The sequence below is a fragment of the Numenius arquata genome, chromosome 5 (genome assembly GCF_964106895.1).
Source record: "Numenius arquata chromosome 5, bNumArq3.hap1.1, whole genome shotgun sequence".
NCBI lineage: Eukaryota > Metazoa > Chordata > Aves > Charadriiformes > Scolopacidae > Numenius > Numenius arquata.
The window spans coordinates 40,997,195-41,021,540 of record NC_133580.1 but is presented as its reverse complement, the minus strand read 5'-3'; the positions used below and the strand labels follow the sequence as shown (position 1 = coordinate 41,021,540).

At 36.5% G+C, this 24,346-nt stretch overlaps 1 protein-coding gene across 2 annotated transcripts in view; it reads right to left on the bottom strand.

Annotated features, from left to right (window-relative positions):
• Positions 1-24,346, bottom strand: part of RAPGEF2 (Rap guanine nucleotide exchange factor 2) — a 189,994-nt gene that overhangs the window by 11,772 nt on the left and 153,876 nt on the right. For both annotated transcript variants that reach the window (XM_074147893.1, XM_074147894.1), the window contains 15 exons: positions 23,780-23,916; positions 23,057-23,215; positions 21,224-21,376; positions 20,682-20,846; positions 17,179-17,286; positions 16,884-17,087; positions 16,691-16,799; positions 14,255-14,501; positions 9,602-9,759; positions 4,760-5,000; positions 4,126-4,509; positions 2,352-2,563; positions 2,145-2,268; positions 1,462-1,485; positions 175-398 (listed from right to left, as the gene is read on the bottom strand). In XM_074147893.1, coding sequence (XP_074003994.1) covers positions 175-398; positions 1,462-1,485; positions 2,145-2,268; positions 2,352-2,563; positions 4,126-4,509; positions 4,760-5,000; positions 9,602-9,759; positions 14,255-14,501; positions 16,691-16,799; positions 16,884-17,087; positions 17,179-17,286; positions 20,682-20,846; positions 21,224-21,376; positions 23,057-23,215; positions 23,780-23,916 — 2,649 coding nt within the window. The remainder of the gene's footprint in view (positions 1-174; positions 399-1,461; positions 1,486-2,144; positions 2,269-2,351; positions 2,564-4,125; positions 4,510-4,759; positions 5,001-9,601; positions 9,760-14,254; positions 14,502-16,690; positions 16,800-16,883; positions 17,088-17,178; positions 17,287-20,681; positions 20,847-21,223; positions 21,377-23,056; positions 23,216-23,779; positions 23,917-24,346) is intronic.

The following is a 24,346-nucleotide window of genomic DNA, read 5'->3' as shown; positions in this document are numbered from 1 at the left end:
TGTGCATTTCAGCATGATATCATCTGAAAGCCTTATCTCCTATATAAATACCGTGTCTCTATATTGTTAACCCACAAGATTACTTCCTTAAGATTCATAGATTCAGTACTTGGAAATGACTAGACGCACGATTTTCCACTTCATTGTCACTGCATAACAAATGACAATGCTCACATGTGTTGGTGGCTGGCTCACACTGCAGAGACAGTGTCTGGAGGCTCTCTTCATCCATTTCCAGGTCCAAGTTTGAGAGATACTGCTTTACCTTCCGTGCCATCTGAGCATCTTCATACAGTTTTTTGGCATTAAGGAAGGAGCTGCGACGGACCCGCTTTTTATGACCCCCTGTTTGCGCAACATCCAGCACAGCTGCATTCGTACTGCCCTGGCTGAGAGACCTGGAGTGAAGGGGAGGCAGGAGGGGGAGGAAAGAGGCAGAAAGTATGACTTAGTCCAACGCGGTATAACTTGAGAAACACGAAATGTGCAAAAGATTGCATGAATGTCAGTCTATGGTCAAAGCTTACATGCCTCATTCCAGTAAGTCAAACAGCTATAACAGATAGAAAGATGAGGGTCAGGAAATCTTTTTACTTGGTTTCAGGCACTATTTTAATTACACAAATATTTTAACCTATTCTGCTCCAACTATGCAATATCACTTCACACATCTAGAAAAGCATTCAAGCTAGCTCTCTCACGTAAGCCAGCTACTGAGAAGACTGGAGCATTAGGAAAAGCTCATGCAGTAAGGCAATGCTGACAGAAGACTATAGTTGAGGTTCAAATTTAAATACATATACAGAAAGTGTTTTGAAAGCTCTCTGAATACTTTTTAAATCAGACCGTACGCAAAATGAACAGGTCAGTTTTACGGAATAGAACTTCCTTGTCATTTGCTAGGTTGAAGACAGCTTTTTGTTAAATAAAATGATCAGCTAGCTCATGATGAAATAAATGTCATGCACATTTCAAGGTATGTATGTCTGCATGAATTGTTGTTTGAACATATGAATGTTCCGGAATTGTTAAGAATAAAATGATGGCTGACTTGTAATACGAAAGTAAGTTAGTTTAGCAAATATTTCTAAGTTTTAATTTTTGTATTTGATTGTGATAATTGCTTATTAGGCATAAAGAAGTTAACAGCAATTTTCAGATGTTGCAACCTTGCCATTTTATAATTTCTCTTTTTCTGAAAATCACTTCTTTTGGCAATTTGAACTTGAAATGGGGGAGAAGATGACCCCACTCCTATCTACCTCTTATAAATAATTTACAATTTCTGCGTTTTAACCTCAAAAGGCAAAAGAACTCCTGGATTAACATGTATTGTCAGTAAAAAAGGGTTAATAAAAGAAAGAAAGTCAAAGCACCAGAAAATTAAAGATAGCAAGAAGGAAACAATGCAAATGGTAAGGGAAGAATGAATGTTTGTGTGTGTTGTCTCCAACCACTTACCCCAAACTCCTCCATTTCTTCTTCCTGCAAGTGAGAGCCAGGAAGAGTAAAGCATGGGTTTAAGAAGAGACAGAGAAAGAACACGAGCTCAGAAAGAAAAAGACCAGACCTCAGGACAAGCAGTTCTGGAAGCCCACAAACATTAAAAAAAAAGCCTTGACTCAGGCATACAGTCAGGTATTACAAACTCTTCTAGCTCAAATTAAGAAAAAGAGTATGCAATAAGCTGGTCTAACATGAAGCCAAAAAGCATTCACTCCACGTTTTCTAGCATCACTAGCTGACACTGTTTCAGATACATTCCCACTTCTACTAAATCAAAACAATAAGGCTGACACACATCAACATTTCACTGAATTTCACTGAATTTTTTTAGAGTTGGAAGACAGACTAATACATATATGTTCAAGACAGTATCTACTCCTCCCTCCCATTGACGGAATCTCATTTTTATGAGGTAACTAGCAGCTAAGGAATAACATAAAACATGTAATATATTTTCATAAATACAAAATGTAATGATTTCATCAGTTTTAGAACACCACATAATTTTGGTAAATTGTTAACAACAAACAAAAAACTCATACTACTCCAAAACAACAAGTGGCACTTGAAAAGCACCTCTTGCTGACACCTAGCCTTCTCTCAGATGGGAAAATTTCTGCCTAATACGACACGCTTACCTTGTTCTAAACATTAAAGCAGGATCCATGTTCACAGACGCCATGCGACCAACATGGCGTATCTCCTTCGCAATCATTCTCAGCTTCTCAAAATTGACCAAGCCCTCTACTTTTGAATCATTTCCTACAATCAACAATAACATCAGTTATTAGGCAGCAAAGATAGTTTTCCTTAGCTGGTAAAAGACGACGTACTTCTGCTTTTACCTTCATGAAGGAACGTAAGGTCTTTTTTGATAACAGGAAACAGGGGGATAATGGGGGGCTGCAGGTTTTGGCTGTTAAGGACATTACGATATTTTGCCATATTCCTAGATGGATCAAACAAGTCCTGTAGATCTTGAAACAGTTTCTCATACTTGCTTGGAAGCTTTTCCCAAGTAGTTCGGAGCCTTGCAACTGGTGCCAAATTCAGACCACTTGAAACAAACAAAAAAAGTGCAAAAAAGTTAAGAAGAGTAGAAAGAAACAAAAAAAAAAATCCTAGAAAAGACCATGTTAAATTTTTTATGGGAAAATACCATATAGTCAGAATAGCATAGCACAACAATGTCAACAAAGTAACAGAGTGAAAACTGCCTTTTGCCAGCGTGTATTGCTTTTTATAAAAGCTATAAAAACTGGAGATATCTGCAAGATGTAACCAAAACCAGATAAATTTACACTTTGATTAGTAATTAAATCTTATAGACAACATGTACTTATACTTACTACTTTGGAACAGTGTCTGAATTTGATAACATCATAATCTAGGAGTACCTTAGGATCAACACTTATTTCCAGATTCCCAGTCTGGGGAAAAAAACCATCTTCCATCTACATAATGTTTAGGTGGTGACAGCACAGTGACCCCTCCTTCTTACTGCAATAATCCATCTGACTTTATTGTGCCTAGATCAAATTGATATAGCCATCATATATTTCAGGTTATTCTGAAGCTGTAGCTGATACAAAAAGCAGGGCATTTTTCCCCTTAATGGCATTTCCTGTCTTCCTATTCATTTCTACCTATGTGAAAGTTTGGTATTTAGAATCTTTACTTCATTCAAGTTATTGCTAGCAGGCAGGTTGCTTTTATTTCTCCTTGAGGTCAGCTGAAGTAAATCTTGGTATTTTTATCTCAGAGGTCCTGACTGATTATCAGTGTGGATCCTTGGCTTGGGAACTTGCCGTGTTTGATGGAACGGTATTCAAAACCAGTGAACCAGTGATCTTCAGAAAAAGTGTCACATTCAATCTGTGCTTTTGTTAGACACAGCGATAAAGATGTCATTTTAATGCAACTTATTCAAGCTTTTTAATGAGAGACAATATTTAGGGATTTTTATTTTTATTTGGCTATGTTCTTCCTGCCTGACTTGGGAGACTCTAAAGGAAATGTGAATGTTTTAAAAAATGTGCATAAACACACACATTAGAGTTTCCTGTCTTCATTCCAAAACTAAGAAAGGTTTTCTGTCTGAGATTTTCAGTAATTTTTAAATCCTTATTAAAAGATCTTTATTTACGGGTTATTATATAGCATCGTAGAGTTCCATCCAAGAAACTGCTTATACAGAGGCAACATATCATGGCTCAATGAATTCAAGATACTAGGAACTAAGCATAAAACGATGAGCTCCCTTTAGGAAATTAACCCATTCATTTATGACAATGTTATAATTTTTCTTCATATAACTGCCATTTCCTTTGGTCTTTGTTTTTGAATAAGTGCAGTAGTTTCTCTAGTGCCATGTTCACCAATGACCCTTGCCTCACTGTCTTGAGCAATAAGTACATAATAGTAGCATTTCAAATAATATTTCAGCAAAAGTTTCAGTGTCTAGTTCAGATTACTGGAAAATGCCCTCCTTATTGGATTGCCAAGTGTTGATGTTAACAGTATTAATTGATTTACTCTGTTAAATACTTTTTTTTTTTTTAAATGATATAAGTAAGACTTTGCTTTTTACTTAGAAGTAATATTATTAAGGTACAATACCTAATGATGGCAAACATCGAGTTGAAGTTCTTGCATTCTCTGCAGTGCAGTGCTATTTTAATGAAATGCTTAATGATCTTCATCCTTTTCAACTGGTTGGTTTCTCTTAGAATCTCAGAAGCCACCCAGAATGTTTCTTGATTTATCACCTCTTCAAACTTTTTTAGATTAGTGCAACCTGTTTTTGATTTGAGTTTAAACAAGTCATCTATGTATTCCGTGGGTTCAATATTACGGAATAGCTCAAAGTTTCTCATGGAGAGTTGGGTAGCCACCTCAACAGTACTGAGCTGTAATAGGGAAATTTGACTTTCCCGTAGTAACTCTTGAGCATCTTCATCCGAGCAAAGAGTTTCTGTTTCCATGTTGTTCTTCAGGTAATACCTGTAAAAACAAAATTCAAAAAGACACTTGATATGATATACTCAAATACTAGTGAAAGTTACAGTAACAATCTTGTTGGAATCATAGAATACATTGAAATTCACCAGGCTTAAATATCAATTAGAAGTTGCATAAGAAGCAATTTCTTGTAAAGAAACAGAACGTTAATAATTAAATAATGCTCCTATCAACAGAATTTTGACTTAATAAACTGGCATCATCAGCTTTAGCTCACAGTCTCCAATCTCACCTGCCACTCAGCTGTATCCTGTCAGCAAGCTTGGATAACTGATCAGGAAGCCTCCTTTGCTTGATTACACCCTCAGGTGTGACAGAGACTTCACACAGTGAATACGCATCAGGGGTTGCAGTGAGAGCGAACTCCCTGATAGCCTGGATGACCACTTCTTTCGCTGTTGTATCCTTACTGATCATGATGTAGCGACTTTGCTGATCTGCCTTGAAAACCCTCAGAACTTGATCTGGTAAGTCTGGAAAAGAAAATTGCATGCTAAGTGTGCAATTCAGTAAAGCAGAAAAAAAAAATAATGGTACAAGAACAATATCAGTTACGCTGAGCCTAATTACTAGTGCTACCAGTTTTTACTTCAGTATTATTGTTTCACTTCTCTCCTTATAAAACAGTTGCCTTTTTTAAATGAAAGACTAGTTCTGTTAACAATCAGGAAAAGAAGCTAGTATAGGCTATTGCTGGAGCAAGCCACAAAAATACATTAACATTTCCAAAATTTGGACAAACAAACTAATGAGCAGTCTGATTTGCACAGGTGCTGAGTCCTTGTAAATTCCATTTAAGTCTGAGAAAAATCAAGGACACTCAACAACACTACCCTGTACACTGACATATAAGAAGTTTAAGCAAATTAGGTGATAAGAGTGTCAATCTTCCTAAGGATATTTTTAAGAAAGCAGACTCATTTACCCAAGTCTGACACTCAACCATAGTGCCACACACAAAGTGAAGACATGTAGCTATAAGTAGCTAGGAAGATGCATGTATAACGGCCAGCATGCATGTATACACAAATAAACTGCCATAGTATTAATGCATCCAAGTACTTCATTATCAAAACCACTCTATCCTTGATACATTTAAATCACAATAATAAATGTTTAAATAACAAACTGAAAACTTGTCCTGTATTTCTCTGTGCCATTGTTTTAGTAATTAAGAACTAAAGAACACAGAGATGGAAAAACACTTCACAAATCTTCAAGTTCTAAACGTATTATTGCTTCAAGTGACGGATGTCAGAAAACTTACAGTGAACACCTACATGGTGGCTGTCTTTAGGAAATCTGGAAAGTTACCAGCCTAACTCCAAATGTTGGATTGGGTATTTCCATAAGCTTATTAATGGATTGACATCTAGACCCGTATATCAACTGAAGTTTGATTGTTATCATTATATTATAAAATTAACAGGAAAAAAAAGAGCTAAAATTGTACAGCTATCCACCACTTAATTTTTTTAATATAAGGTACTTTTAACTGACAAGATAAAGTAGTTTCAATTAATATAATGTCTTCCCTCTGTTACAAATAACCTTTTCTAGTTGTGTGTAGCATGACATCTGGTCATTATTCTTTCTTTAATGAGTATCTTTCTTTACAATTTCTCAATTTTTTTTTTTTTTTTTAGATCATAAAGGCCATACAAACAAGAAAATAGATAAATAGATAATAATAGAAAGCCTTCAGAATCTACAGCCAAAAAATGATAATTATTTTAAAAAATACTGGAAAAAGAGGTGCCAGATGAAAACATTCACTTTGATATAACCACAGTCTTTTTTGACAAGACCTCAATGTGCATAACATGCATTCGAGTTACTACAGAAAGATCTATTCAGCAACAGAAATCTTGTGACAAAAGACCAAAAATTAATGTCTTACCACTGCTGCCGTTTGTCTACAAAATAATCATTTGGAAAGCATCAAGATAAATCTCTCTACCACAGAGACTGTTTAGACTTAAATATATGAGCTTACAAATTTCATGAAACTAAGCCCATAGCTTTTAAGATCACAGTAGCATTTTTGCAGCTTGAGAGCCACTAATACTGAAACACATTGGAAATGAATGATTACATCATCGGTTACACATAATGGGCATCAGTACAGGCCAGGTTTTAGGCACTTCTAAGCGCTTGAGTCAAATGTACAAATACCTTATAACTAGCAAGGCAATTTTGCCTGTTATGACTAGCTCTATATTAACCCATCTTCCTCCAGTAATTAATTCAAGAGGGATATGGAGCAGCGCCTAATTTCTACATTTTTTGACATCTTGAAGAAGGCAGATGCCAATGACACAGACTTTCAGAGACATCATTAAAAACCAGAATGCCCTCTAGATCTTCTTGCCTCTTGCTGTTACAGAAATAGTTGCCACTCAGAGAAATGCTACGAAGACATGAAGCTACTGTAAACAATATCAAGGTGAAAACTTGCTTAACGCTCCAAAGAAGCTGGTGTTTTGTGCAAGGAGAAAATAACCTGCTCTGCTGGATCATTCCAGTCAATATGAAGAAATGCAGAGAACAGCAAATAGAAGACTATCATCTTCGCTCTGTATTTTACCATGCAGTTTCTCAGGCTGCATACCTATCAGAGCTGGTAGCAAAAGCACTACGCAGAATACAGAGAAGTCTGCCAGCAATTGAAATGATTACAGCTATAGCAATAGCAGCAAGTAATTCAGGACAATAATTTTAAAATAAAACAGCACTTGAAGAGAATTGTAATCACCCCCGCTTCACTCCTTTTCAAAAAAGGAAACTGGAGCGGCAGGCTGAAGACAGCAATGCTATATGATAGGAATCTAGTCTCTTAGAAAGCTTGTACGGGGAAAAAAAAGTACTGGTGACTGGCAGCTCATCATTACTGTATTATTTTGACTTCCAATCGAATAGCAAAGACAGCATAAGAGAAGAGAAGAGAAATCAAAGCACTATTGACTATTTGAACATTTAAAAATAAACCTTAACAAGTATATTTGAAAAAGCCTGTGCAAATCAGAAGAGAAACTAAAATGACTCCTTGCAGATTTGAGCTTAAAAAAAAGTTTTCTTTTTCTCATTTTTCTTTCTCATTTTCTCCTCAAAGACTACCCTTCCAAAACAGCAGTCGTTTTATTTTCTGTCCTGAGGGATATTCCCCAAAGCCTCAAAGGATGGCTGTTCTACCACTTTTCCACTTTTTTCTTTCTTCTCCAGTGCATTCAATTTCTTGCAAGCTGCCTCCATCTCTATTTTTAATTTAGTCCAAGGTAATAAAAGAAATTAAAACTGCAGGCTTTAATTTTTTCCAAGTCTTAAAGTATACAGAGGTATAATTCAACTCTTCTATCTACAATGCAACCATCCCTAAAGCCCTTAAGGTATATGTTTTTTACTTCAGTCCCTCTTTCCCCTCTTTGACACACAGGGAAATTTACACCTGTAAATTATTTCAAAAATATTCAGTGTGTGGACGTTCCGGCAAATTTTAAGGACAGAAAAAAGAGCTTTTATTTTAAATGAGAAAGTGCTAATTACTTACTATATTTTCTATAAAGATAATGGAAATGCTGCTATAACACTGAAGCAAAGACATTACATCATTATTTGTTTCCTCAAAGCAAAAGGCAAACAGTAGAACATTATTCATTTATTAAACTTCTCTGAACTCCATCTGTGGCTGAAGGATCTTCAGACCTGTAATGGCTTTCCTTCTCAATTAACGGAGCTTCTTTGAGCTGTTTGAGACAGCGATGCTCACAGCTCTGGAAGGTACCCAACCTCAGCATTAGGGACACATTAATTATCTAGAACCATCTGTTCTAGGTAAATGGCAGGCTGGAGAATGCAATCTTCACCCATTTATAGATACAATGCTGATGAAAAATTTGGCTCTTATTGATAAAGAATATCTTCAAAGTGTTGGACATTAGTCGTTAGATAAAATACAAAAAAACCCCCCAATTTTCCCAATCTCTCAGGAGCAATCTCAGACACTGGGACAAAAATTACACACCACCTTCTTGTAGTCTTCTCTATCCCCCAAAAAACTGAGATGAAGCAATGCTCAGTCTCACAGTTTCAAGTGCGAAGATCACACCAATTCGGACAGTATGTAGGCTACTGTTTAAGCACTGCCCTTTTAGGGAAGATTTGAAATCCCTCAAGCTTAGGAGGACACTGCATTTTTGGTTCTACTTTTGAGAAATACTCTAAAGATTAGACTAAAATAACCAAGTGTCTGCACAGCTACCAACACCATATCCTCCTCCAGCAGCTACATTTTAATAGCGAAGATTTGGATACTTAACTCAGAGCAGGTTTCCCACTAAGAACCTTCCTGCAGCCAGATAAGAGCCCAAATCCCAGCCCTGCCAGGAGCTCCGATTAAACCCTTCTCATAAGATAAGGCCCTCAAGTTTCTTATATTCTTTCCCCCCTTTTCTCCCTCACTGGCCCCCATGCTTTGTTCCTCTCTGCTAAATGTGTTCATTTTTAAAGTATTTCAGAATGGGCTTTTAAATCACTTTATATATGAAGAATTCAGCATACAGCTGTAGGGCAGAGTGACTAACAGGGACCTTTGAAACTCTGTCCCTTACAGATGTAGTACAAGATTATAGCAGTCTGTTCAGAAAAAGACTGAAATGCATGTCCTGTGTCCCAGTCCAACGTCTTTTCGCTTTACTGTAAGCTAATTATCTACTACTGTGCTAGTTGAAAATACTGCAGTCTTATAAAAACTGATCTATCAGGGCAAATTATAAAATACCAAGCAAAATAAGTTTTCACTGGCTGAGACTGTCAAACAGTAAACAGCACTCTATATACAACATGCTTGAAAAAGAGACATCTAAATACATTTGGATAAAGCATACTGGAGCAAATGTTATAAATCCTAATGCATTAACATGTAGATAATCTGTGAGTAACAGCATTCAGTTAATGAAAACTCACATGCATCTTCAGACTCTGAAAGTCCAGGAAAAAAAAAAGAAAAAAGGGTTAAAAAAAAGATCAATGAAAAGAAGTTATAAGGTCAAGAAGACCAATGAAAAAGGATCCTTACCTGGAGTAGTATTGAAGTCTAAGATGCGGTGATGAGACTGCAGTAGATCGGGATTACTGGATGACAGGGTTCCGCTGACGGGTAAAGCAGGAGGAATGTGCTTTGTTTGCCTCAGTCCCACAATGCTGTCATCCTGAGACTGGCCAATTCCGATGTCACTGCATCCAGAAAAAAATAAAATCAGGATTTACAGACATTCAGAGCTTGGGTTATACTAGAGGGATGCAGGTATGTCTACATCACTACACTGTCACACTTCCAATTGTTAATATAGTAATCACTATTTAGAAGATAAAACTCTCCAGCCAACAATGCTTGCTGTCTAGTTTTGTCAGCAGCACCCAAATGTCCACTCAAAGTGCTCAGATCTGCTGCTCACACTGCTGGAAGATCCTTGTGTTCACCACTAAGCTTTGAGGAGCTGCTAGGGCCCGACATTTTTTCATGATTTCTCACAGTGGCCAAGATCTTTATTCAAAAGCTGGTACATACCTCATTATTCTTGCACAACCCCATCACCCAAACTTTGACTAATACTGCTGTACCCTCAGCGTTGTTTCCTAAGACCTGAATTTCACAGATCTTTCACCCCATCGCAGACGTGGTTTACAACTGCACTTCAGGACATATTGTAGCCAGACAGCCTGCTAAGATCTTTCAAAAGATAGGTAAGAGAGGATTGTTGAGATCATCCATTTTCCTACCCTGTAGCTCCTCCTCTGAGTTTCCCTTCACTGGATGTGACTGAAGGAATGCCAGCTAACTCGGAAGGCTAAAGGTAAGCACAGGCACTTGGGATACAGCTATCAGTATCACCTCCAAAGTGCCTGATAGCTGTAAATAAAGTATTCTGTGATAAAGGTGAAGGATTCTGTCTTTTAAATTGTGCAAGGCATGGTATCTAAGGAGGTCAGTAGTGCTCGATGGATCAGAGACAGAGCTATCATCATATTATCGCAGGCACTAATTTGCTTATTGTTTTTTAGCTCATAACCAGCAAATGAAACAGGACAAAGTTGGAGCTAGCCATTGAACTTTTCTATATATTGCTGCAAATCCTTAATAAAATACTCTGAGGGTCTAAAATGTTTAATGGTAGCCATTATAGAAAATTAAATTAATTTAAAATATAGCCATTATATGCAAAGCCTTTTAAAAAGGCTAACACGTCTAAATCTGTCTCTACATGTGTAAATAAAGCATAAACCAGAACTTAGATTTCATTGCAAACTGCTGCAACTCTAAAAAGTCAAGCTACTAAATTAAATGATGCAACACAAATGACCATTTGTACCCTAATTTTGGGCACTTAAGCTTTTGTCTAGTGTTCTATCCATCCTCAGAAAACCTAAACAGAAGTAATTAAGGGCCTGATAATTGTCCCTGTTGAGCTGTTATAGCACAAGCATCCTTTTGTGTTTACCAGTGAATTACTTTACCCAGTACACTCTTGTACCACTTCTTTAAGTGCTATGAATTGAACAGTAGTCTGGGAAGCTAGGACAGTATCTCTGGGCATTGAAGACAATTTCAATTACATAGGCACAGCAACTGCTTTTTGGAAGGCAATGGAACTCGAAAAAGGTTGGAAGGGTCTCTCTGTATGATGTGTTTAGGGTTTCTCATAATTTTTTTTTTTTTTAAAAAAACAAGATAACTCTGTATTACCAAAATATTTTACAAAGTGTGAACCTCAAGCCACAAGAGTGACAGAAACACTCAAGTCCATTGAAAAAAAAAGTTATTGGATTCTCTCTCAATCAGAAGTTAAGCTGAATCTGACCATCTGCATTTCTGCACTTGCACATAAAGCGCAAAATACTGTGACAAGCAGCAACTCTGCACCCAGCACTTTTATGCTAAGCCACAAGCAAGTCTTTCACTACAACTAACAGCAATCCCAGCAATCAACATCTTGTCTTTCAAGTAGCAACCACTCCCCCCCCCAAAAAAAAAACAAGTCAACAAAAAAAAACCCCAAAGTCCCCGAACCTCAAAATGCTTTCTAGTCGTTCTAAACAACTATATAGTATACTTCGTAAATCTGCCAAGACCAGTATTTTCTCTTAGTTCAAATCAAATGACAATATGACCCTCCTTTTTACATTAATAGTTCCACTTGCATTATATATTCCTTTTGGGGTTTGTCAGTGTTATATAATCTTATACCTATCCCGTGCGTCATGACTGAAGCAGCTTCAGTAAAGTGGATCAACTGACAAATGTTAGGTTTTTTTAAAAAATAAAGTGTTTCTAAAAATTCTTCTCGATTCTAAGTATTCATAGGCTGAATTGCAAAGTATTTACCTTACACTCAGTTTATTCTATTTTTAAAACTTAAATCAGAACCTGAGTTCTAACTTATGGAAACAAGAAATGAACTCCAGAAATTTCAGGCACAAACAGCAACACTACAAAACTCCAGGCCCCATGAAGATCAGCTACCTCTGTTGTTAGGTAAAATATTTCATTATGCTGATGAAAGAAGGTTGTGGTTTTAAAGGGAAGGCTTTTCTCTTACTTTCTGTATGCATTTTCCATGCAGGGAGATAGCATTAACTAAGAAATAACTTTCCTGCTGAATGACAAAGGATAGAAGGGATAACGTAATGGCAGAGCTGTCTGAACGCTTCTTCCTCCAAAATACGGTATACTGTACATCCTACTGCAGGGCTGCAAAGAGATAGGAGACAGGGGGGCCGCTTCTTTGTCTGGGATGCTGCACTATGGACCAGGCAGAACTTTGCTAGAGATGGAGGTGGGATCATGTTTAATCCTTATTTGGAGCAACTGAGCCTACAGATAACAAAACCACTCTGGATTAGAAAAGTAAAGAAAGCAAAGAGCCTGAGTGGGGGTGTAGTCAGAAGCACACTTCAAGAGATGCCTCATGGCTGGCGGAGAGAAGGAGATTTCCCAGTAGATGCAGAGGAAATGGTGTTGTTTGGGTAGTTACTTGACATTATTGGACTAAAAAGCAAGACTGAAGGAAGGTGTTATCTCCTGCTCAAACTGATTCATCTTTTATACTGATTTAACATCTCACAAAGCAGACAAGCTTTACCTCAGAGTGACCTCATTCCAGTTTAAAGACTGGTTTTATCTGGATACATTCTGGAGGCACTGGAGATCTCTGTGGTATTTATGTTCAAAAAAAGGTGGATGGTTTCACCTCATAAGCCATCTGACTCATGAAGTCTTTAAATGCCTACTTTAATTAGAGTAAATCGGCTTTTTTATTCCTCTTGATTTTTGGTATTAAAAACACGTGAGAATAGGTAAAGTCCTTTAATATATGTAATACCATTAATTATTAGGAAGAACGAGATAGAAGTTTCTATGCAACAGGGGTGGAAAAAAAGCACAAACGGGAAAGCCTACAGCTACACATCTCTATGCAGAAACAGTGCAGACACAAACAACTGAATGTCACCAGGCTTTGCAGACAAATTGCTATATATAACACATGAAGTAAAGCTAGAAAAAGGAAAAAAAAATACGTCAAGTGTACTGTTTTTCTGAGTCTTACCCAAAGAGGTCCCTGCGCAGAAAAAGTGCAAAAGTGAAAGTAATCAAAGAAAAAGAGAAAACCGACAAGAAAATTTTATGCAAAACCTGTGAACAATGGTGAGCAATTCAAAAAACCACACCTAACAGTATGCATGGTTCATCAGAGGAACAAACATAAAAGACTGGTGAAATAAAAGAAAACATTGTAAAGACAAACAACACAAAAAGAAGATTTACAGATTCTCCTCCACTGAAATGTATCCGCATCAATTAAAGAAACATCCATCATTTGGCTCTAATAAATGATATTCGTTTAACCTTTACATTACTAACATTCTATTTATAATGTTTAAGAACAGTATTATTTAGTAGGGAATGCCTAACATTAGTTAAGCAAACTTTTTTTTGAAAAGTAACGGCAAGAAAAAATCCTAGATTTTCAGCACAAGTGTCTTTTTCACGAATTTACATAGAATGGATTTTTTCCTCAATGGGACACAGAAAAGAAAAATGCAAGAGAAAACACTGATTACAGATCAACTACCCTCTACAATTCATTTTTCCCCATCGAAGCCATCTGTCTTGGCCAAGAACCAGATTCCCATAAAAATCACACAAAACTCATTCTTCTATTGTTTCCAACAATCCTTATCAGAACTCTTTCTAAAATGTAATCATAGAATAAAAGATATCAGATGCCATATTTAGCTTTCATTAAAAAAAATACTCAATTCTATCAAAGAATACAAGTTAAAATTTTAACCTCAGTCTCCCTTACAGCAGTACGCAGAAATTCTTCTAGACCTCTAGAATATGGATAAACTGAAACCATTGCTCCTATCAACCATTTGCAAGCAAACTTGCTTGCAGAGTTATTCTGAAATTAATTGCCTGGAATGTTTCCAGTTAACAGTCCTCTTAAAAGAAAACAGTAAATGACATGAAAAATTATTTGTGACATCGCTGTGTTTTTAGTAGTCTATAATCATTCAAATATTGACTAGTATTTTCTAGTGTATTTTTCCAGACATAAGCATGTTTTGTATTAATAAATAAAAAAGTATCATGACAAATTAAAAGTATCATAAGAAATTATTTAAATTTAACAGAAAGCAAATATTTACAAGGAAATAAAAAACTCACTTGTATGGTTTCTGAGGCAGAATACTGATTCGAGTCTTGTCAAGTATCTTCTTTAATTTATTTCTTCCCCCAACTGTGTTGGCTTTACTTTTCTTATTTACTTTTTCTAATCCTATAACCTGCTCCACATCAACGGCAAGGTCTGGGATGGAATAACGACTCGCCTTCTTAATATCACCAATTTTAGGCAGGTGGGGAGCACCATTTCTTTTTTCCTCTGACAAACGTGTTAAGAGTTCTTTAAAAACTGCACAAGACAGGAAAAGGGAGGAAAGAAAAAGAACAAAAATGTAAAAGAAAGCTCTGTGCACCAGACCAGTTCAATATTAATCATTACAAAAAACCTGATTAGGATATTCTGTCAATTCAAGTATTAATTTAGATATGACTTTTAAAAAAAAATTTAAATTTTAAAAAGGACATTCATTTTCTGTTGTATGAATCAGAAAATCAGTAAATTGGTCTAGCTCAACAGAAAGACACTAGATGACCACGTGGTTGGATGGATGGTGTCAAAAGGAGGACTTTGATTTTTCAACCTAAGGCTTCTGCAGAATAGTGGCACAGATAAGAAGAGCACACTAGACAAAAATGAGATAGGAAAGCTAAAAACTGGGAAGGGAGGTTTTAAACAGATAGCCAGCAACAAAAGCTCTCAGATAGACAAGAAATTATTAGCAACATGATCAAGAAATCAGAAATTGAAGGGGAAACTGCAACAAAGTCATAAAGAAAATATAAGAAAGTAAGAGACTAGTGAGACAACTTGGATGTTTGACAGGGCTGTTGTATCCATCTGCCAGATACACGAAAAAACCTGTCAGACTCCCTCAGCTCCCTAGCAAAGAGTCATCACTGAGGCAGGAATACCTGATGAATTTGTTAATTTGCTCTTCTACTGTAACTTTTAGCTTCACAAAAATGTTGATATATTCAAACAAATCAAACAAAACTGATGTGGAGATCAAGTCACATATTCTGAGTGAGAGAAAATCTCCATTTATAAATAGAAAAATCATCTCATGAGTTGATTTGTAATAATAATTGAAAACTGATAATTAAAACCAAGGAATTGTAGAAAAAGTGGGAACAAGGGCAACCAGCTAAGGATGAGTGCTAGGAGCTAGGTTTTACTATTCTGCATTAGTTTTGTCCTAAATATTCATCCTTATCTCCAGAGATACAAAACAAATCCCCAAGAGACTTCAAAAGCTTCAAATAAGACACACAGAGAAAAGTTGAAGAGAGTAATCTGAGCAAATAACTCTACTGTCGAATAGGAGCTGGGGGCTGGAGAGGCAAATTAGATACAGATGAGAAGATGCTGTTTAAAAAAACCAGGAAACTCTGCTTTTGGGATTAGTTGATAAAGAATACTATATGCAGTACACAGAAACTAACTGTTCTGAGACTCTACTGTGATGTAATTTCAGTATTTGGAGTGGAGCAACAAGATCAAAAACTCAGAAAAACACAACTTCTGAAGAAATGAAGAAATCAGGTTTAATCTTAAACATACTAAAGCAACACATGAGATCCAAAAGCCTAGTGTGTGAAGGATGGTTACACAGAACTTATATACAAAGAAACAAGCACATACTGCTAAACGGGCATATACAGATATATTAAGAAATGCCTTATCAGAAATAATTGAAATATTAGAAACTTTCCTATAAAGTAAAAAAAAAAAAAAAATCCCAGAAAATAGATTTGACAAATGACATTTGGAGATAACCTAAACATATTTAATCATCAGTACAGTGACAACCTGTGGTAATATTCTGCCCTACTTATTTGTGATGAAGAACCTGATTCTGAAAGAGATACTTGGGGAACATTTCACAAAATTATATAAATAATCCAAGTATCCAGTGGTAAAAATCAAACAAAACCCACAAACTGTTAATTATTTATGATGCTAACTGAGGTCCCGAGCTTCTTAAAGAATCCTTCATCACTGCTTTAGTACTTGTTAGAGAAATTAAGAGAATCGTTTTGGAGGGTAAAGAGACTGTTTTCACCTAACTGGCAAGAAAGCTTTTATTAACCATGTCACACTCAGTGAAGGCATGGACTGAAAAACTATGAGCAAATTCAGCAGACAGATTAAGATCACCTGAAATTCTGAAAGAGGCTTCTTTCTTGAGAAAGGACTAAAAGTTACATGTACAAGAACATTTTATAAGTTTGAGCGAAATGGTGGCAATGTTTCATCTTAATCCAGAAATGTGCATTTGTGAGAGTGAAGTCACTTCATATAAGACCCTATTCATAAATTTTTCTCTGCAATTGCGAACTAAGGTATTTTAGGACCTGCAAGCCTCCTTTTTCTATGCTCCACAGTACAAAACTGCTTCAAACAAAACTATTTAAAACCATTAAAAAAATAATTTAAGACCCCATCTAAATTAGAACAAAAAGTGAACACAAGCTTACCAAATAAATTGGTTTTCACAGTGATAGACAGATGAGTGTTATTTCTAAGGATTTCCATGGCTTTTGACAGCTGAATGTTTTCAAAGTTTTGACCGTTCACTTCCAATATCTAAAAATACACGTAGTGTTATTTTTTTTTCAGGTAAGAGAAAGGAAACAAAAAAAGGAATAGAATAAAATTAAAATTACATACCTGGTCTCCACGTTTCAAGCCTGCTTCTGTAGCTTTGCTACCAAAATCGACACTGTCAACAAAGATTCCAAATCCCTTTTCTGATCCTCCCAGCAAGATAAAAGGCAAAGGGGCTTCTCGAGATGGCTTTGTTAAGGTTATCAATCTTCTTTTAGCTTTAGCAGCACAAGCAATATTTAACAGCCTCAAATGTCCACCCATTTTCTACAAAAGAAAAGCATAATGAAATATATGTAACAGCAGCCTGGCTACTCCCTGCCATCCCAAATTGTCAGAAAAAACCTCTCACTCTTACCTCTCTCTCCAAATTGTTCTCAAATTCTTCCAGAAATCGAGTCATAGCAGGATCTCCTTCAAAATCATTGAAGTGATTGTTCACCCACAACAATACTACCCGTGTAACCTGAAAATTAATCAATAATATAAATATTTTTCAGGAATACCCAGAACAGCACTAGTACTAAGTTCTTTAAACATACTGCTTCTTAAAGCCCCTGTAAAATTCCATTGGAATCCGAAATATTATATATATACACACTCAAACTTAACTTTACTAATATGCAATAATTTACCAGGAGGATAGAACTAATTAAGTATTAAAATTACTTTTACTTGTATAAGAAATTGCATGTTGTATTTCATAAAGAATACTATGAATTATAAAATTAACACTGGCTGTATCAAGTTTGATTGAGTAGGGAATAGAGCACACAGGTAAAAAGCAATGAGTTAGATTCATTTCTGACTTATAGCAACAATTTCCTGTTCATATCTATTTCCAAATCTGCTTAATTCTTCAAGCACATGATCATAAAGCTTCTGATATTGTTTTATATTGGCTCTTGAATCTCACAAATCTTTAGATAAGCCACCATTAACTTCATTAGGCATTTACCTCTGTAGAAGAGCTATCATATGTTTAGAGAGGCAGGAAAAAGGAGCTATTGTGAGGAGGAGGAAAGAGGACTTAACAGCAAATACATGCAATTCTTTTCCTTGGAGTCAATCTTTCAGTTTATTACTCCTCCTTTCTTCTCCACCCCTACACTCTCCAGGCAACTATTATCATCAAGTTCAGAACAATCTTAGCTGGTATACTACAGTTTGTTAGGAAAAAAATCCTGAAGGAATACTATCAATTAATATTTCTGAAGGTGAAGTCACAAAACAAGAGCCATAATTTTTAAAAATATATGTTTCCACTATAAAATTTTATCTTGGTATGCAGTTTGACCTGGAACATCAGCAGCACTTGTGCTGACAAAATAGAAAAATTTTTTTATGTCTTGAATTAATATTGATTCATGCTATTTTTAAAAGCTCCTGAATACACAATGGATGTGCCACTCAAAGTTATCTTAAAAATACAGCTGCATTTCTTCTGTTATGGTGGGAAAACAGGTTAGTAGGGGAAAGCCCCTAAGCATTTCAAAAACTAGAGCTTAAAAATACAATCTCATACAAATTTTAATTAGCTAAAGCTAACCACTGTCCATTCTCTGCATCTGCACAACATCTATACCTCTGCAGCCTCTTATGCTAAAGATCTGACATGAGGCATCCAGAAACCAAACCCTGCCACCATCATGGGAGCTGTATAGTTTATTGTGTTTATAGAGTTTCCAAGCAGTTTCCCCTTAATCCCAGAAAAGCAAGTAAATTTAAAAGAATTGCCCACATTGACGACCAAACAAATCAAGTGCCTTAGAACTCTGGAGTTCAGATTTCTAACAGGAGGTGACACTACAGCACTATACGCTGCAACTCCCAGCCACAGGAATGTAGGCTAGGGATAGCATTTCTGACATATTTTGAGATTTTTGTACCTTTGAAATTGAAGATGAGCTTCCTTTCTGTTAAACATTTGTGGTGTTTTTCATTAATGTGAATGACAGAAGATCCAGACAATGTTTGGTAAATTTAGGCTAACTGCAGATTTTTAAAATTGCTGGGACACTGCAAGCCATACTATGCAATGTATTTTATATCAGTGCAGTGAGACCTTCAATATCAATGCTGCTGTCAAAGATGGGACTTTCTACTGTACACAAAAGGAAAACAGTTGAACAGTGACTTCCAGAGGAATGTCATTACTTGTGTCACAACCAGACAGAGCATTAAGAGAGGATTAAAGAAAAGTACCCTGCTTCTGGGCAAAATCCTCAGTAAAGCTGCATCTTAAATGTCCCAGTCTGATTCCTACCGAGTTCTGATCATCCTCAGGAAGTTTTACTCACCCCTCTCCCTCTCCTCACTGCCTATCAACCTCTAATACAAAACAGCCAAAATCTCCCAGATTCCTTGTTCCCTACTTGCTTATCTCCGCTTGTCCCAAGCTGTTCTCGACTCTTGCCTTTTTGTCATTGCTACTCGGTGTCAGAAAGGGTTGCTTATTGAGACGGCAGAACAAAGAGCTGCTCTATTTTCAGACCTGATACCAGAAACTCTGCTGGCTCATGCTTTTACAGAGGCTGAGGGGATTATCCATGGGAGGACAAGAAAAATAAGTTTAAAGATGAACTCCAGTATCATAGCTCTGAAGCTCTAACAAGCCTATGCTAAACAATATTAGCTGCAAAGCCTATCCTCTCGGCCAAATCTTCCCCCAAGGCACAGATATACTAGCATTTCCAGAAGAAATGCCCAGATTTAAAAAAAAGTTGAAAACCAAATTTCTCTTTAACCTTATTGATATAATTCCCTTGGTTTCAAATTTGCAAAAAACACCTTGAATTTTTTACTATTTTTTTACATATGAGAAAGGCGTATGCAAGTGAAAATAAAGCATTACAGTATAAAGCACAGTATAGCCTCAATAGGCAGTGCAATCAGTGTTCCAAAACTGGATATACAGGGCCTTATTCTTCCATCATGGCAGTTTTGTTTAGGGAAGAGGATGTTTGATTGGTTTCTTGTGTTTGGGTGGTTTTTTTCTAATGCTGTGTAAGGCTCAACAGATTCTTAACAATGGCTATATTTTCTAGTGTCTTTATACAAAAATAAATTATCACAAAATGTTTGCCAAGTTGTCTTAACTGGTAATATCTATGGAAAACACAGAACTTAGTTATATACTCAAATTTCAAGATACAATATAATTCTATTGAATTATATAAAATAAAAATATTAATTATTGGAAAAAAGCTTTCCCTACAATTGCAAGAAACTAGGTTATGTTGTAAAAACACAGTGAGGTAAAACATGGCTAATTTATCTTGCCTGAACACATGAGAGAGCTGGGGGTTATTCAGCTCGGAGAAGAGAAGGTTCTGGGGAGACCTTATTGCAGCCCCCTTAAAGGGGGTTCATGGGGGCAAACTTTTTAGCAGGGCCTGTTGCGAAAGGACAAGGCTTTAAACTAAAAGAGGGTAGATTTAGACTAGATTTAAGGAGGACATTTTTTACTGTGATGATGGTGAAACGCTGGCACAGGTTGCCCAGAGAGGTGGTAGATGCCCCATCCCTGGAAACATTCCAGGTCAGGCTGGACAGGGCTCTGAGCAATCTGATCTAGTTGAAGATGTTCCTGCTCATTGCAGAAGGGTTGGACTACATGACTTTTAGAGGTTCCTTCCAACCAAAACTATTCTGTGATTAGTACTTAAATAAAATACAATACAATAAGAAAAAAAAAAAAAAAGATATTTTTTACTTTTATCCATATATTCTGCCATTAAATATGTCACCAGCTATCCGTGTCTTATTCAGCTTGGTCACTCCCTCTAAAACTTATTTTATTCTCAGTAGCCTATGTTTCAATGCAAATGCTAACAGATATGTAATTTGGGGGATTTTAACCTTATCCCTGAGGCTGGGGTCATTGAACCACTCCAACAACTTCTTGCCCACTTCCATTGGGCTGGAAAGAAAGGTCCGATATGTCAACAGGAAGTCTTCTATAAATGTTGGGTCTACCACAGAATGTTCTTCCACCAAATGCATTGTTAACCTTTCAGCTGTTCCCTATGAAAAAAAAAAAGGAAACCACAAAGCAACCAAGCCTTAGTTATTAAAATAGATTTTGAATAAATGCAAATTTGTTTTCTCATAACATACTGAAGATGAGTTACACTAGAAAGAATACTGGCATCTGTTGACAGGTGAGCTAAGCAAACAACAGTGTAATCATTGTCATAAGAAATGTAAAAGATTTCTCTAATTGAATTCTATAGAAATCACCTCGTTATCAATGTGCAAAATTGTAAAGAGAAATATTAACTGTCTATTTTCAAATAACTATTTTCATAACATATATCTCAACTAATCCCGGACCTAACTTGCCAAGTTAAGAAGTTTATAGAACACAGACTTTTGCAAGACATTCCCTTTTTTGCTTTTACCTTGATGACAATGTGACCTTTCCTTGTTCCAGTGCGATCAAGCTCCCTGTGCTCCTTCACCATCACAATCTCCCCTTCCTCTTCTACCTTCTGCATGTTCTTTTCCACTTGATTGAGGATGCGGCAATAATCTTGCTGGGCTATACAAACAAACTGGAAAGAATCATCGCGCACCAGTATTAAAAGGTAAAATCTTCAGAAAAGCATTTAGACTTAAGATGCAAGTACTATATTAATAGAAAAGATAAAGTAGTTTCTCGACCTGCAGTGAGCCAAATTTGTCTTTCCAGCATTTCAGCTGCAGTCAGCAGATGAACACAAAAGCACAGTACCTCCACTACAATCTTGCAGTTAGAGGAGACCAAGATTCATCAGAGCAAAATGATTTAGCATTATCAGCCATTTTTGTTTAGCTGCTTTGACCTCGCCTCTGCTGGAGATGAAGCTCCGTATCCCAGCTGGCATTTTTTTCTCCCATGCAAGCTTTTGAGTGGTGTTTAGACAGGTTAAGAGATTGAAGGGAAAACCTAACTTTTCTTTTTTGTGCCTATTGTTATTGTAAATAATTTTCATTTTTCATAGCTATTTATTAAGTCAATCATTAAGAAAACTAACATTTATTCAATTACATGAGTGCAGGCAGACAGAAAAAAATTGCTTCTGGATTAAAGCATACTGCAGCAAAAATATTTTCTACAATCACCTGCCCAGCCAAGAATAAGTGCAAGAACAAACATCTTAAGAATATTCCTATCACCTACATAACATAATTAAGACCACCCACTACAACTTAGAAAAAGAAAATACTGTACACGCTATGAATTGCCTTCTATAAGTTGTTAAAGGTTTTATACCTTTGTCTCTTTTGGGGGGCAAGATTAAACTGCCTTCTTATATGAACTTGAGTATTTAACTGAAGGGAAATAACAGTGCTTCTTCTGATTGAAAACTTATTAAATCATCATGTACACACTTAGGACAAAGGCAGGAGAGTCACAGAGATAGTATTTTCTCCTGCATTCGTTATAATTCATATGCATACCTTTTCTATTTCCAGCAGCTAGTAGTAGCGGAGACAGAATTCCCACAGTTTGGATTTGTTGCAAAACACTATCCTAACAACATACGATTTATGCACTTTTCGGAAGCTAGATGGGCAAACTAAACCATTAACACACATTTACACACATTTCAAAGGGCATCTACTGGAAGCTAATTAGCTATCAGGACCAAGCAAAATGCTTAATTCACGTAGGGCTTGGCTACTATTTTCTGGATGGGAATAACCAAATAGCAACCACATATCCAGATTAGGTGAGTAATTTTATGCTACGAGAAGCATTCCTTACATCTGACTGCTTGTGGCATAGCAAACACCAAGGCATTTTCCTTGAAAGGCCAGATTAGCCAAAACTAGAAAATTTTCCACTAAAGCCATTGGAGATAGAGCTTGTATTGCTTTAAGATTCAGTAGCTAAGTTGAGTAAGGAAGAATGGCTATTACCTGTAGAAGTAAAAGAGCCTGTAATGGCTAATGGACCTTGAGATCCTGCTAAGGGAAAATCTGAAGCAATGGACATATGCAACAGGGTGCTGGGCCTCAAGTTCTGGAGAAAGTCTGCAGACAAACCTCTTCATCCAAGATGATCCCTGTCCACATGCAGACAATTTCCCAGGCTGTGAATATGAAGGAGCCTATTTCCCAACTATTGTACAGGGTTACGCTGGAGATTTCACATATATTCAGTTTAAAATAAAACATGTCTGGCTATCGAGTTGCATTACACCTATACGTATGTGATTTTGCATGTATCCGACAGTCCGACACTCTACCTGGCAGTCATCCACTTTGGTTCTCATCACTCCTTTCATATATTCCTTTTCCATGGTAGGGGAAACACCAAAACTGTTCCCCATGCAGAGTATCTCTGTTCTTCCATCAGGGTATGTCACCTCCACAGACCCATTCAAAATGACTGACCAGGAATCCAGCTACAAATCAAATAGCGCAGGATACATGAAGACTGAATCACTTAACATGGTAATATCATACTTTATAGATAAAACCCTCACAATTTTTCCACAGGAAAAGGTATGTTTTAGCACCTACTAAGAACATTTATAAGCTAGTTTACTTTAAATGTGCAGCTATTTCCAGCTTAGGAAAACTGAGATCTTAAGTTTATCTTTAATGTTAAGAGTTTATGTAAGACTGTTAAATAAATAAATAAATAAAAGAATGCTTATGTTTTAAAACACCACTTGAACACTGAAATAAACTCCCCAAAATCAGCTCCAATAGGCAGGAAGCATTTTCTACATTAAGATGCATATTTTGTACATTAGTATTTTCTTATGCTTTTATTGCACAAGAGATGTTGTGCAAGTGCTTAAACAAAAGCTTTCAAAGTAATCCAAAACAAAAAGAGGCTTAATTTACCTGCTCAATCTTACTTTTTTTTTAATTTTATTTTTTAAGCAACAGAAGAGGACCTTAACCCTGTGGAATCTGGGATGTCTGGTATAATAGGAGAGTCCTAAGTAACTTCTACTGACCTCTTCCCCATCGTTCAGTACAATAGTTCCTGCTCTCTCCACAACTGCAAACACCATTACGGCACAGAGCTCTCTCCTCACTGACATTGTCATGTTGGCAAAAGCAGGCAATTGATGCATGAATTCCAGTAGTTGTTCTGAAGGAGAAAAAGCCCACTGAGTCGTGCATGTCAAAACAACAAAGCACAGTAAAGACGGTTCTTCAGCAAGATGCCTGAGGCTACTTAAGCTAAAATGCTGCACAATCGTTTCTGTATACTAATAAATCGCGTACAGTGGCCTGTTGTAATTACTGGGTATTTTGTAGACACAGACTGGCTGGTCATATCATCAAGAGAAGCCCTGCAAAGTAACAGTCAGCATAATGGCAGAACTGTAATGTAACTAAGAGCTCTGAATATAACCAATGATATCTGTAATACTCCAGCTAGGGCAGTAACTCCCTTAAGACTATGATAGGCCTTAAAAAACACAGCAAGACATCAAGAGATATTTCACAAAACTGAGCAAGTTCATTGGTAAAGCCATCCCTTCCTAGGCTAGACTTAACAGTAAATTGTACTTGAT